The sequence below is a fragment of the Sminthopsis crassicaudata genome, chromosome 6 (assembly GCF_048593235.1).
Source record: "Sminthopsis crassicaudata isolate SCR6 chromosome 6, ASM4859323v1, whole genome shotgun sequence".
NCBI lineage: Eukaryota > Metazoa > Chordata > Mammalia > Dasyuromorphia > Dasyuridae > Sminthopsis > Sminthopsis crassicaudata.
The window spans coordinates 216,076,416-216,092,731 of record NC_133622.1 but is presented as its reverse complement, the minus strand read 5'-3'; the positions used below and the strand labels follow the sequence as shown (position 1 = coordinate 216,092,731).

General features: G+C 33.2%; 1 protein-coding gene across 6 annotated transcripts in view; it reads right to left on the bottom strand.

Moving 5' to 3' along the window:
• The window catches only part of ANO3 (anoctamin 3), a 555,530-nt gene that overhangs the window by 28,763 nt on the left and 510,451 nt on the right, over positions 1 to 16,316 (bottom strand). For all 6 annotated transcript variants that reach the window (XM_074275261.1, XM_074275262.1, XM_074275266.1 and 3 more), the window contains 3 exons: positions 15,030 to 15,066; positions 6,235 to 6,346; positions 5,138 to 5,195 (listed from right to left, as the gene is read on the bottom strand). In XM_074275261.1, coding sequence (XP_074131362.1) covers positions 5,138 to 5,195; positions 6,235 to 6,346; positions 15,030 to 15,066 — 207 coding nt within the window. The remainder of the gene's footprint in view (positions 1 to 5,137; positions 5,196 to 6,234; positions 6,347 to 15,029; positions 15,067 to 16,316) is intronic.

The window sequence follows — 16,316 nt, the reverse complement described above, 5'->3', positions numbered from 1 at the left end:
TTCTATAATTTGCTATTTCATCCAGTCATTCTTTAAGATGATAGTATTCAGTTTCCAATTACTTTTTGGTCTATTTACCCCTAACTTCTTATTGAATGTAGTTTTTATTGCATTGTGATCTGAGAAGAAGGCATTTATTATTTCTGCCTTCCTGCATTTAATTTTGAGATCTTTATGTCCTAATATATGGTCAATTTTTGTATAGGATTCCATGAACTGCTGAGAAGAAAGTATATTCCTTTCTATCGCCATTCAGTTTTCTCCAAAGGTCTATCATACCTAGTTTTTCTAATGTTCTATTTACCTTTTTAATTTATTTCTTATTTGTTTTGTGGTTTGATTTGTCTAAATCTGAGAGAGCAAGGTTGAGATCTCCCACTATTATAATTTTGCTGTCTATTTCTTCTTGCAACTCTCTTAACTTTTCCTTTGGAAAGTTAGATGCTATACCACTTGGTGCATGTATGTTTAGTATTGATATGGCTTCATTGTTTATGCTACCTTTTAGCAGGATAAAGTTTCCTTCCTTATCTCTTTTAATTACATCAATTTCTGCTTTTGCTTGATCTGAGATAAGGATGGCTACCCCTGCTTTTTTGGCTAAAGCTGAAGCATAATAGATTCTGCTCTAACCTTTTACCTTTACTCTGTATGTATCTCCCTGCTTTAAGTGTGTTTCCTGTAAACAACATATTGTAGGGTTTTTGTTTTTGATCCAGTCTGCTATCCATTTCCGTTTGATGGGAAAGTTCATCCCATTCACATTTACAGTTAAAATTACTAATTCTGTATTTCCTGCCAAAGTGGTAAGTTTAGAATCAGAAAAGAGGTTAAAGTGTCATTTTTGACTCTACCTTTGTAATCTTGGGATAGTCCCTCAACTTCTCTCAACCTCAATTTCCTCATCTGTAAAATGGGGATAATAATAATAATACCTGTGTAATGGTCTCAAAAGTGCCACAGCCTTTTATGACAGTCATGACTTGATTTCCAATACAAGTATACTTGCCTTTCATTCATTACGACCCTGCCAAAATCTAGTCTATATTCATTGAAATGGCCCTTTAGAGTATTTATCAACAGGATATCTCTAAAGAACTGGGAAGGAAAATTCATCCACTGCCCCAAGATAACCACTCTTCTCTACACCGGATCACTTAAGAATTGTGACAAAGGATGCCCCCCAAGTTCTGGTGCAGTGGGCCTATCCATGAGTCCTTCCTGCTCACATCAACAGCTTTGGACGGCTTCTGATCTGGATCACATATTACATGACATGATAATACATTGTATGACATTACATTTCACTTCAAGCTCAGGCCTTTTCTAAACTTTTCTATTTTTACCAATGGCACCATCATCCTTCATGTCACCCAGATTTACAACCTGTCATCCTAGACTCCTGCCTTTCACTCACTTTATTGTATTTTTAAAAAATCTCTATCACATATTTCATAAGCACCTCACTCTTTCCACTCAGATACCACCATGGTTCAGGACCACATCCACTCTTGTCTGGTAGTCCTACCTACCTCAAATTTCTCCATCATTCACAATCTGCTTAAATAATTTTACTAAAGAACATACTTGGTCTGTCACACTCTACTAAATAAATCCCACAATTCCCCATTATCTCTAGTATCTAAGACAAACACTCATGCCACTGGAAAGCCTTCATAATCTGGCCTAAACTTACCTTTTTAAACTTATTTTACATGAATCCTCCTTCTAGCACCCTCCAACCCAGACAAATTAGCTTTCTTGCTATTTCTTAAACACAACTAATTTTTCTATTGTTTCATCTTTCAAAGGGAAATAATAATAGCGCCTACCTTCCAAGGTAGCAGTGGGGTTAAAATAACATTTTAATAACACAATTTAAAACACAACTAAAAATTCCAAATGAATAAAAAGCAAATAAACAAATAAAAACAATTAAGATATTTTACCATCCATTAAGCAGAAACACATAAAGAAGGAAGGATATATATTTTTAAAAAGTACTTTATGTTGCACTGACATAAAAAAAATAATTCACTGTTCTTGTTTTTCATTATGTATGATGAGTAAGATGATTCCTATTATATTCATGGGATGTCATGATCTATTATTTGTTGTACTGTGTTCCTTCAATTAAAAAAAACGAAGAAACATTCTGCTTGGCAAATCACATTGATAAAAATAATTGACCGAATAATTGCTAACAAATAATTATTATTCACAATTCTACCTTAGATCCCAGGACAGGCAGCTAAGTGATGTAGCTGTATCAGGTGTGGAGTCAAGAAGACCAAAGTTCAAATTTTACTTTAGACACTTACTGTGTGACCCTGTGCAAGTCACTTATACCTGTTTATTTCAGTTTTCTCAGGTTAAAATAGACTAGAGAAGAAAATGGCAAGCCACTCCAATGACAAATCACTTCTTTGCCAAGAAAACTCCAAATGGAGTCTTGAAGAGATTGAACAACAATAACTAATAATAATAAATGACCTTATTTCTTAGAGTATTAATTATGCTTAGTGCTTAATTCTATTTGCTTTATACCAAATAATCTAATACAGATTTGTCTCATTAGATTGGACTGGAACTATGATTTAATTTCCCCTATGAAGGAGAACCTTTTATCAATGAAGATCACTAATTGTTTTGCATCTTAGATTTTTTTTTTCTTTGTGAGGCAATTGGACTTAAGTGACTTGCCATGTATCTGAGGCTGGATTTCAACTCTGGTCCTCCTGGCTTCAGGATGAGGGCTCTAATTCACTGAGTTATTCAGCTGCTCCACAGCTTTTAATCTTAGAGAGTCGCCCATGTCACAGCTAGTATATATCAGATAATGCAAACTCAGGGTTTCCTAACCCTGAATCTGGTTCTTTCCCCAACATGACATGTTCCCAATCATATTTTTCTCATTATAGAATAAAACCTAATCCTTGCTGTGCTTCTCTATGGCTTCCTATTACTTTCAAATAACTTGGTGTGATTTTATAATAGTTTTAAGGCTTTTATATACAACTTTATCCTAATGGTGAGTATGTTGCTTTTCAAGGTATTAGCAAAATGAACCTGTAGGTATCTGTCTTTATCCGCAAAGTTCCCAATCTGGCCCCTCCTCACTCCTGGTAGATAGAAATCATGGACTTCCCTTCCACTATAACTGGGTGGATGTTAGATGGTTAATCTTCCAGGCAAGATTTTTCTTGGCCTATCCACAGCATTAACTATTAAATATTTGTGTTCAAAAGGTCTGGATTCTAATTCCAGGTGAGCTACTTTCTAGTTATGTGGTTTTGGACAAGCCATTTCAGTAACCTGGATTTTTTCTTTTTTTCTTTCTCTTTTTCTGTTTTTGTTTCTCTCTTTTTTCTTTTATGTTTTTATTTTTCTCAGTTTCATGTAAAACCATTTTTAATATTTCCATTTTAATAGTTGTAGAGTCTCTCCTATCTCTCCAATGATAAGGAACCAGGGAAGTGATGCAAAACATTTCCGTAAAAGTCATCTTGTAAAGGAAAACATAGATCTCCCCAGCTCCACCAAAAACAAACAAACAAACAAACAAAAAAAACAAAAACAAACAAATAAACAAAAAACACAACCAACTAAACAAACCAAAAAAATCTCAAGAAAAATAAAGTTTTTTTAAAAATGAGTTTCAATCTGTATTCAGATCCAATCAGTTTTTTTTTTTTTTTTTTTTCTGTGTATGGATAACATTTGTCATCTTAAGACCGACCATCAGAGTAGTTTTGGATCATTGTATTGCTGAGAATGGCAAAGTCATTCACAGCTGATCATCCACAACTTTGCTATTACTTTGTACACCATTCAGTTTCCTTTTCTAGAGAATGACTAGATTATTAGACAGATAATTTCTTAGTCCCTTTCCTCAGCTTTGAAACTATGGAATCATTTTGGAGTCTTGCAGCAAAATCACAGTGAAATGTGCTTGGGGTTGGTTCATCTCTGAGGAATTGAGGCGATTGGTTGTGGCAAACTCTCCCTGAGAATTGTGGTTAGTTTCTGAAGGATTCTGGGACACCTGCATAAAACCAGGTCTCACCTAAGTGGCTTCAGGTAACTGTTTTTTTCTTTAGTTCTGGAAGCTTGTAATAGAGCATTTCCATTAGGGAGAGGTTAATTATATCAGATGAAAATATCTAGAAAAACCTGTTGCACTTTGTTAATATCCACCAGGAAAAATAGCTGTTTATTTTCAGTAGATCCATGGAATGGTATTAGAAGTATAGCTCTCACTCAGGGACTACATTTAAAGGAAGTTGTTTCTTGAATGACAAGGACCTTTCTTGAGTTTGCATTAGTTTAATTTGCCAACTCCTAGGAAATCTCTAAACTGTTCTTGATTCTAACATTATAGTCAATGTGATAGAGAGGAAAAAGTATGGAATTTGGAGTCTTGGAACTTACATTCAAATCCTGATTCTAATTCTTAATATCTGCATGATTAGGAGCAAATCACTCACTTCTGGGAGACAGAAGATTCAGTTTTTCTCCTTTGCTGTCATGAATTGGCCAGTTTCAATGCACTCTGAGGTCCCTTCTAAACTATGACCTCTGGAGGCTAGAGATCCATTTGTGAAGGACACTTTACTTCCTGGATTCTATTTTTCTCCAAGGGATATTATGATGAACAAATGCCAGAAGGTCTAGCTGTTAGCATCATCTATAATAAAAATTCACATTTATATGGAGATTTAAGACAGAATCACAGAATCAGATCTTTGGAACCAGACCTGAGAAGTCAAGTAGAACAACCCTTTTATTTTATAAATGAGGAGATCTAGGCTCATGGAGATTCAATATCTTGCTCAAGATCTTTAAAGGTACAAGTGACAAGGGTTGAGTATGAAGCCTTTCCTCCCAAAGCCCTTATAAGATAATTAGCACAAACATTATGATCAGCTTTATCATTGAGGAAACTGAAGCTAGGCAAGATTAACTAAATTAGTATAGCTAGCAACTAGCTGGGAACCATCCAAACTGGGATTCAGCCATAGGTATCTTGAATCCGAAGTTCAGTATTTTTTTTTTATGCACTACATTATTCCCTCATTTATAACCCTGCAATTCTCTTTTCTCATGTTAGCCAACTATGTCATCCTCAGATGCTCACCTCTTCCAATCTCCATCGGTCAAAAAGTTTATTATATTTTCCTGGACGTCCTGAAAACCTATAAAAAGAAAAATTTCAATTCATTAGAATTCACTGGGAATTCAAAAAAGGTAAAATTTTAAAAAAAAAGAGTTATTGCAAAAACCAGTTTCCAAATATCTTGTTTTGACTTTATTTGAATCAATCAATCAACAAACATTCATTGATCTCTGAAGGCTCTAGGAATATGAAATACAAAAAAAAAAAAAAAAAAGGAATAATCTCTACTTTCAAGGAACTAACTCAAAACTAAGGCATTAATCACAGTAGATGCTATTTGAGAGCAGAGATGGTTTCATTTAGGCTTCATGCAGATATCTGAATGGTTGCCCTGAACACAGCCCTAAACAAAGCCTTGGCCCACAAGTGGTTAAGAAAATGACCAAATGATACAGAACTGTACAGTTCCCAGATTTCTCCTTTACTGAGATTTCACAAATAGACCTTTGGCCTTCAGAATGCATTGAAACTAGCCATTTCATGACAGCACTGTGTGCGTATGTAAAGCTATTACAACAACAAGAAAAACAGCAGCAACAGCAATAACAAGACAGGTTTCCAATTGGAGACATATCACTATGTTTATCAGGTGATATACTAAGTATTTGCTATGGTTATTGTTGTCTGTCCTTTGTGGTAGAAGACGTTCATGACATCAGAGATATGAAATACACCTAAATAAGATTTAAGTGAGGAAAAGTTGTGCAAGGTCACCAGTCTCACTTTTTTTTTTCCAGTCATCTGGAAATGGAAAGATATCCATCAGAGAGATTGGAGATTCACCTATGCACAAAGTTATTTGCTATACAAATACAATGAATCCCTGCTTGCAAAGATGGACACGAAAAGACACACAAGGATGAAAAGAAATATACACCATTAACACTGTTCAATTCCCAATCCTAAACATTGGCTTGTTCCTAATGCAAATATCCTATAAAATAAAGGAAAAGACTTATTTTTTTTACACTTAGAGTAGGACAGGGGAGATAGGGAATGGAAGGAGGAAAGATACTTTTGCTCTACATAGAATCACCAGATGTGTGGAGGTGACTCACCTGCCCAGGAAAAATGCAATGTAGAAGATGGAGCTGTTTAAGTTGACAAATTGAAATAGGAACATCTTCAGGGCATAGCTGTTTTCCCATTCCAATTCTGTTCGAGGCTGTTCTAAAAGGAACATCAGAGGATGGGTTACATGTACCAATCATGACATATGCCAGGTGTTAAAATTCTCAGTTGACATATAGTGGGAGATTTGGTGAATTATGGAGAATCAACTTAAAAACTACTAGAAACAATTAATAACTTTAGCAAAGTTGTAGGGTATAAAATAAAACACGTGAATTACCAGTATTTCTATATGTTACCAAAAATGTGTAGCAGTAAGCAATAGAAAGAGAAATCCCAAATAAAAAAACTGAATGATATAAAATATGTAGGAATCTCTCTGCCAAGACAAAGGCAAGAACTATATGAACATAATTACAAAACACCTTTTACACAAAGTTAGCTCTAAACATGGAAAAATATCACTTGCTCAAGGATAGGCCAAGCTAATATAATAAAACTGACAAATTTACTTAAATTAGTACCATTTGGTACTAATAGAGGAGTGGATCAGTGGAATAGATTAGGTCCAGAAAATACAAAAATCAATGACTATAGTAATCTAGTATATGATAAATCCAAATACTATGGCATCTGGGATAAGAACTCAGTATTTGACAAAATTTTCTAGGAAAACTAGAAAATAGTATGGCAGACACTAGGTATTGACAGAGATTTCATACACTATATTAAGGTAAGGTCAAAATGGGTTTATAATTTAGATATAACGAGTGATACTATTTACAAGTAGGAGAGCAAGGGATAGTCTACTTGTCAGATTTGTGGAAAAGGGAGGAATTTATGGCCAAACAAGAAATAAAGAACATTGTGAAATGTGAAATAGATAATTTGGATTACATTAAATTAAAAAAAAAGTTTTTTGTACAAACAAAATCAATGCAGCCAAGACCAGAAGGGAAACAGAAAGTGGCAATTTTTTACAGCTGTGTTTCTGATAAAAGCCTCATTTCTAAAATATATAGAAAACAGAATCAAATTTATAAGAATACAAGTCATTCCCAAATTGATCAATGATGAAAATGTATAAACAGGCACTTTTCAGATGAAGAAATTAAAACCATTTACATTCATAAAAAATTCTCTAAATTATTATTGATTAGAGAAATGCAAATTAAAATAACTATGATACTACTTCACATCTCTCAGATTGACTAAAATGATAGGATAATAATAAATGTTGAAGGAAATATGGGAAAACTGGGACACTAATACATTGTTAGTGGAGATGTGAAATGATCCAACCATTTTGGAGAACAATTTGGAAATATACCCAGAAGGCTATCAAACTGCACATAGCTTTCTATCCAATAGTATCACTACTAGGTATGTATCCCAAAGAAATCATAAAAGAGGGAAAAGGGACACACATGCCCAAAGATTTTTGAAGCAGCAATTTTTATAGTGGCAAGGAATTGGAAATTTAATGAATACTTCATTTGGGAAAGGCATATGAATGTCATGGAATAGTGTTTTATTAAAAAAAAAAAAAGATGAGCAGGCTGATCTCAGAAAATTCTGGGAAGGCTTACATGTACTGACACTGAGTGAAGTGAGCAGAACCAAGAAAACATTGTACACAGTAACAGCCAGATTATGTTAAGATCACCTATGACTTGGATTTTCTCAGCAATGTAGTAATTCAGGCCAATTAAAAATAGACTTGGGATGGAAAATGCTGTCCACATCCAGAGAGAGAACTATGGAGACCAAATGTAGATGAAAGCATAGTAATTTTACCTTTGTTTGTTTGTTCATTTTTTCTTTCTCATAATTTTTCCCTTTTGTCCTGATTTTTCTTGCAGACATGATAAATATGGAAATATGTTTAAAAGGACTGTATTTGTTTAACTATATCAGATTGCTTGCTGTCTTGGGGAGGGAGAAATGAGATGGGAGGGGGAAAAAGTTCAAAACAAATCTTATAAAAGTAAATGTTGAAAACTATATATGTATTTGGAAAAATAAAAGACTATTGAGAAAAAATAATAAAATAAATAATTTTCAGCATACTTAATGAATCTCAGAAATAGAAATGGCCTTTGAGGTCATTTAGTTAAAATCTCAAGTGAAGCATGCATTTCTTTGATGAGATCCCCAATGGGCAATCATGCAGCCGCCACCTGGCAGGTGATGGATGATCTCCTAAAACATCTGTACTATTTTAATTATTATCTATGTCTTTCTTATAACTGTTGCTTTTATTTATTTGATCTGTACATGTGATTTTATCAATGTGGGGAACTCCTAGTATGGAAACTCATTCCTCCATGTTGATTATCACCTCATTGGTAACTTATAGAATTAGAAAATTTACCGAGATGTTAAAAGACTTATCCATTGTAACAAAACTAATATGTATCAAAAGGAGGTCTGGAACTCAGATCATCTTGCCTCTAGGACTGGCTTTCCATGTAGTTCATACTTTTCACATCTTTTTAATTTTTTAAAAATTCTTACTCTATTAACATAAAATATTAATAAATACAATAAACATTGTATTTACAATTATTACATTGTAATTATTACAATTGTACTATTATAATTACAAATGCATTTTTACAAAAACAAAAACAAAAATAACATAAAACAGCATTAAAATTTTATTTTTGTATGCAAAGAAGAAAAAACATGGATTACATACAAAACCATACATTTCTATTATGTAGTCTTTGCTTTTAAAACATATACATATATGTATATATTTAATTCAATATGTTACTTTCAAAGTTGTCCTATTTATTTATGTTTCCTTTGAAACTCCTCTGGTCATTTCTAATCTTTTTCATATTATAATCTTTCAAAGATTTGAAGATAACACTTGAAGGTCTCAATGTTCCTGTTCCCCAAATTGCTTCAGCAATTGTCAATAGACCATAAAAACAAGATGCTTCAAAAGAAAGCCAAGAGAATGTAAGGGGCTACAGAGAAGAACAGAAAGGTCTTTTGCTATATTTTCTGTAAGAGAATAACATTTAACTTAGTTTGATGGCTCTTACCTGAAAAAATTTTAGCATTAATGAAGCCAGAAAATGATTTTATAGTTTAATATTTATCTACTACCCTTTATAGGAGCCCAGGCTACCATCCTACTATTGCTCTCCTTTTCAAAACTTCAACTAAACAAAAAATTAAGGTCTTTTATGTTTTCCAGATTCTCTCTCTTTTTTTTTTTTGGAAAGTTTCAATCTCCTTTTTTCCTATAGTATCAAATACTATAAGTATCAATGCTATGGGAAGATGAAGAACAGCCAATCATAGAAATATAGACTATTAATTATTATGAGACTGTAAGTCCCTTTAGGCTACGGCCTGCTTTTTACCTAAATTTTGTTTTATCTTTCTTGTTGTAAACTGAGCTCATAGTAGTAATTTAATAAATAAATATTTGTTAAATTGGATAGCAGAAGTGAAAGAGAACTTAATAACTAGGGTAGAACAACCAGGGCATTGACATTTAGAGTACTTCAAGATAATACTAAAATTAACATTTAGTTAATGAAGATTACTATTTCAAAGAAGCCATGTACAACAATTTTAAAAACCCAACATTTGTTGGCCACTATAGTAATAGATGGGGACAGCTAAATGGCCCAGGGATAGAGTGTCAGGTCTGGAGTGAGGAACATTTATCTTCCTGAGTTCAGATATGTTTCAGACACTTACTAGCTGTGGGGCTATGGACAAGTCACTTAATCTCTGACTTTGTTTCTCAGTTTCCTCATCTGTAAAATGAGCTAGAGCAGGAAATAATTCTAGTGTCCTTGCTAAGAAAACCCCAAATAGGTTGAGTAGGACACAATTGAAAAACAAGTGAATGACAACATCACCAAAACAAATTTCCTCTTTGGTAAGCTGTATATGCCTTAACTATTCTTTATGTTATTTTCACATCATTAACTACAAATTTGTTATGAGTTTTGTCCAACTCATATGAGCTATGGTTGTATGGTATTTGAGGTCCTCATTTTAGAGGAAAAGAAGCTTTTTTTCTTCTAGAGGTCAGAGTTGTCTTAATTTGCATTTCTCTGATCCAATGATGATTTAGAGCACCTTTTCATATAACTAGAAATGATTTTAATTTCTTCATCTGAAAATTGCCTATTTATATCCTTTGACCACTTATAAATTAGAGAATGGCTTGAATTCTTATAAATTTGAGTTAATCCTCTATATATTTTAGAAATGAGGCATTTATCAGAACTCTTGAATAGAAACTGTTCCCCCAGTTTATTGCTTCCCTTATAATCTTGCCTGCATTGGTACAAAAACCTTTTTAACTTAAAATAACAAAAAAATATATATTTTAAATGATGTACTCAAGCTCTTCTTTGGCCACAAATTCCTTCATTCTTCACAGATCTGAGAGGTAAACTATCCTTTGTTCTTCTAATTTGGTTATAATATTACTCTTTATGTCTAAATCATGAACCCATTTCAATCTTATCTTGATATAGGGTGTTAGGTATGGGTCAATGCCTAGTTTCTGCCATGATAATTTTCAATTTTCCCAGCAGTTTTTGTCAAATAGTGAGTTCTTATCCCAAAAGCTGGGTCTATTACTATAGTCATTGACTGTTTTGTTTTGTGAACCTAACACTGATCAACTAATCTGTTTCTTAGCCAGTACCAAATGGTTTTGATGACCACTGTTTTATAACATAGTTCTAGGTCTGGTACAGCTAGGCCACCTTCATTTGCATTTTGTTTCATTAATTCTCTTGAAATTCTTGATCTTTTGTTCTTCCAGATAAATTTTGGTATTTTTTTCTAGTTTTGTTAAGTAATTTCTTGGGAGTTTGATTGGTTGATAATGAATAAGTAGATTAATTTAGGTAGTATTGTCGTTTTTATTATATTAGCTCAGCCTACCCATGAACACTTGATATTTTCCCAAGAGATTAGATCTGACTTTATTCATGGGGAAAGCGTTTTGTATTTGTGTTCATACAGTTCCTGATTTTGCCTTGGTAGGTAGACTCCCAAATGTTTTATACTATAAACAGCTATTTTAAATGGAATTTCTCTTTGTATTTCTTGCTCAGGCAATTCTCTAAGATAGTAATTTGTAAGTAAGTGTTCTAGACAGAGCTGGATTTTCATTACTAGTGGTTTCACAGGATAGCTAAGTGGAACAGTGGATAGAGTGCTGAGCTAAGAGTCAGGATAACCTGGGCTCACACATACACACACATACAAACAAGTATTTCTTTTTACTTATTACTTATGAATATATTAATGAAACTTACAAATAAAATGCATACATACTCATAAATTCATGCATATATGATAAATGCATGTGTAAATAAGTGTGCATACACATGTATATGAACATGTTTATATATATATATATATATCATGTACAATGTATATATGCATTTGCAAATGTATAGTATACATACAAGCACCAGTAAAATATCTTTTAAAAATCTAAATAAAAATAGTGTCGTGCTTTTAGGAAGTTAAGTGTCTTGAATTTTATAGATATCTGGGTCACTAACTCTTCCTGTGACCTTAGGCAAGTAAACGATTTCCCTTTTCTGGTACTCTCTGTCCTTACTTGATGAAGATAGATGTTATCTTAAGATATTTTAGCTCTAAACTTTTGATTCAGTGATTTTAAGGGCCGGCTGATGATTACATTTGTTTTCCGACTCATCCTACCCTGAAATAGATGGAATTCTTATTTTTCAATTTTTTTAAACAAAGAACATGATATACAAATTATATAAAATAAGCAATGGAAAGGAATAGTTGGATGCATCAGTGATACTAGCAGCCAGACAGCTGAGGATCATGGAAAGAGAATTTGATAATTTCACTAGGAACTATGATTTTCATAGTTCATGGAATCAGGAGATGCCCATGAATTGGCGAAGGTAAAGCAGCTATATTCTTGGTCAGAAGAATTCTTCTTCCACACCATAAGACTCCTCAAAAAGCTATTGATCCATAGCAGGAATTTCTCTCAGGACATCTAGACTTGTTTTCATTGTGGGATTAGTAGTAAACCATTAATTTTATTTATTTTTATTTTTTCTCAATAGCATTTTATTTTTCCAAATATATGTAAAGATAATTTTTAGTCATTATTTTTTGTAAGACTTTGTGTTTTGAATTTCTCTCTCCCTCCCTCACCTGCCTCTTAAGACAGCAAGCACTATGACATAGGTTAAGCATGTGCAATTCTTTTAAACATATTTCCATATTTCTCATGTTGTGCAAGAAAAATGAGACCAAAAAAATGAAAAAAATGAGAAAGAAACAAACAAAAAGTGAAAAGCTATACTTTGATGCATATTTAATCTCTTTAGTTCTTTCTCCCCATGTAGATGCCATTTTCCATCCCAATAAACCATTCTTTAAAGAAGGTATAAGTTGGGTCCACAATATTTAACCAATCAATCAAGAAATATTTCATTGTGAGATTACTTTGTCCTCAATGACTGAAAAACGATGGTTATTAAATCATTCTGACCTGTTAGGAAAAGCTTCATCAGAAGCAAAAGAGTTTCTACAATCCATTATGTGGGACAAATGAATAAGAAAGTGGAGTTGATTGCCCCTTCCGCCAGAGAGCAAAAATCTTCTCATATTCTAAGGAAAACACTTTCAGAAAACTGAATCAAACAGAGATTTGCTTCCTTTTTCCTTTCTAATTTCAAGAAAAAACAAAATAAAAGTTTTTAATCCAAAAAACCACAAAACAATTCCCTCAATTTACCAAAAAGTCCTGAATTGATTGTTAGCTATTAAAGGTGAAACCAACCCGGGGTGAAATTAGCTCAGGTCTAGAATGATCAAATTGTTAGTTAACCAATTTGGTTAGTTAACCAAAACTGGGTGGAACAATGGTTATTGCAGGAGTTTTATCTATTTTTGGACATTTTGGGGTGGATGGAGTTTTTGAAATCGAGTTCAATCGTTTTTTGGGAGAGTTCAGTTCCTGAATCCCCAAGAATCATAAAATAAAATACAGAATTATAATCTTTGTTTAAGGAGTTTCCCAGTTTTGGCTGACTCACAATTTGATCATTTCAAACCTAAGCTAATTTCACCTCTGGGATATAAATATTTATCTGGTGCCTACTATATCCCAGGCACCATGCTAGGTACTTTTTCCTTAAATTAATATTTACAAATTTTATCTCCTGTGATCCTTACTATAATTCTCTGAGATAACTGCTAACTTTCTAGTAACTCAAATCAACTCAGGTATCCACTATGTATCAGGCACTGAGGTCAAGTGTGTTTATTTGTTTTTTATTTTTAACAGATATCTTCTGTATAACACTCTACAAAGTATATGTCTTTATTATTCCCACTTTATGGTTGGGGAAACAGATAAATAAAATTGAGCCACTTGCCCAGGGTCATAGAAGTATCTGACGTTAAATTGAACTTGAGTTTTCCTTTCCCCAGGCCTAAAGTCAAATCTACTGAGTCAGTATCTCTATCCTATCTCACAGAATTGTTGTGAGAATCATATGAAAAAAAAATTGAAAAGCACTAACAAGCACTGCCTTTTTATATAGTAGATGCTAGATAAATGTTTATTCTTTCCTCCCCTTCCCCTTTGTCAATGCAGATGGACTCTGATTTATAATTTAGAATCTTTAAGAGTTTATCAGAAGTATTATGTATGTGTGTGTGGGAGGAAGAGAGAGGAAGAGAGAGAGAGAGAAAGAGAAAGAGAGAAAGAAGAGAAGAGAAGAGAAGAAAAAAGAGAAGAGAAGAGAAGAGAAGAAAAAAAGAGAAGAGAAAAGAAGAGAAGAGAAGAGAGAGATGTGGGAGAAAAGAGAGAGAGAGACAGAGACAGAGTGAGAGCGAGGGCTAATTAATGCAGGTGTCAGAGAGACCTTTAAGGTCTATTTTCTTTCTTCCGATCTCTCATCTATTCCCACCCCCTCGAAGTACATATTTTGTTACTCATGTCTAGATCATGGAGTCTAGAAGTAGAAAAGCTTTTTTTTTTAAGCTTTTTCTTTTTAAAACATGTGCATAGCTAATTTTCAACATTCACTCTTGCAAAACCTCATGTTCCAATTTTTTTTCTCCTTTCCTCTTCCCCCCACCTTAGATGGCAAGTAATCTAATACATGTGCAATTCTTCTATGAATGCTTATTATGCTACACAAGAAAAATCAGATCAAAAGGGAGAAAAATGGGAAAGAAAACAAAATGCAAGCAAACAACAAGAAAAACAGTGAAACTACTACATGGCCTCAGCTCTTTCAATTAATGAGATGCTACAACACTTAAGCATCTACAGTTTTCAGGGCAATGTGTTTGTTTCACAAATGTGGATATCTATTAGTGATGAAGAAAATGAGACCTAACATGATCAAGATGGAAATAAAGGCACCAAGAAGACCCATGATGCTTCTAAAGAGATCATGAGTCATGGAAAGCACTTAGGGACCTCAGCTGAGCTTCCATTATAAATGTTTGTTACCACCTCACTCCCCTTTCCCACTGGATCTCTCTTTTAATCTTTAGGCAGATATGAAAAGTTATGAAAACCCTCAAACTGGTCCTGAACATCCTTGCTGATGGAAATAAAGAAAGCTGATACTATGGATCTGTGACCAGTGCTTAAAGGAGTGCTACAAGTGAATTTCTTCAGTGTTAAATAATCAAATCAGAATGTCCTTGTAATAGGAAAAAAAATAACTATAGCAACACCACCAGTTTATTGTGAATGCAATAATAACTGAGTGCTTACCTAAATTGGTGAGGAAATAAGCCACCTTTTCATAGACCTGCAGTTAAAAGAGAGAACCATTGTTAATGTAGGGTAAGAACATGGATTCTGTTCATTGGGGGAATGGCCAGATTTGTAATTGAAAAAAGAAAAATCTTCAAAACAGATTCTAAACAATGAGGTCTGAGCATTTGCAATCAAGATTACAGAATAGAAGTATAAATTTCCAGACTATTTTCTCAATAGTTTGGAGAAAATATATTTTAGAAAATATGTACAGCACGATTCCTAGAAGACTTGGATAATATTGTATTTCTAAACTAGAATAGTTTTAATAGGTAATTTGAAGAGCTGGAAAAAACCAAGAGAACATTTGTCCATCTTGGTGGTGCTTTTGGTCTCCTTGTTTCCAAGTGCATACTATGTATGAAACAATTTACAAATTTTTTATTTAATAAATGAATAGTTCAAAGGAGGCTCAGAGAGGGAGTGTTTTCCAGCCTTACAATACTCTTTATTCTCCTAATTTCTATTTATTGACACCTTATCCCTTCTTCCTTCTCTAGGGGAGAAGGAGCTGTCCTATGGCTACAATCTTAATATTCTGTAATCTATGTTTTTTTTAATAACAAAATTAAAAGCTTTCAATATGCTATGTAGTCACACAAGCTGAGAAAACATGAATTGAAATCTGAACCTTGAAAAGCTTATCAATATTTTTTTTATATTTGCATTTAGATACAAACTGTTTTTTGGGGACAACAAATTTATTGTTGTTGTTGTTGTTAATTGGTGAGGGATCTTATCTAAAAGGGATCTTACTTAATTCTACAGATGAAGAAACTGAGGGCCAAAGAAGTTAAATTACTTTCCCACGTTCACACAGATAGTAAATAGTAGAGGCAGATTTGGAAACTAGGTTCTCTGACCCATGGACAGAGTTATTTCATTCACCATACTCTCTCCATCTGTGAACCTACTGACCTTTTGACTTATTGACAATCTAAATGTCAAAATTCTAAAATTCTAAAATATTAGATAATATTTCTAAAATTCTAAAAAAATACAGCATACATAGAATGCACTTAATAAATGCTTATTTCTCTCTTGTTTTTTTTTTTTAACCATCCCCTTATATTCTATGGAACTATATTCATCCACATACATTTTTTTTTATCACTACTACTGAGCAATTGGATCTTTCAGGACAAGATCAAATGTCTTAATTCATCTTTCTATGTTTTTTTTTTTTAATATAAGAGGCTGGAGACATATGATTTTTATTTCCCTCAATGTAGGTACTTTTCC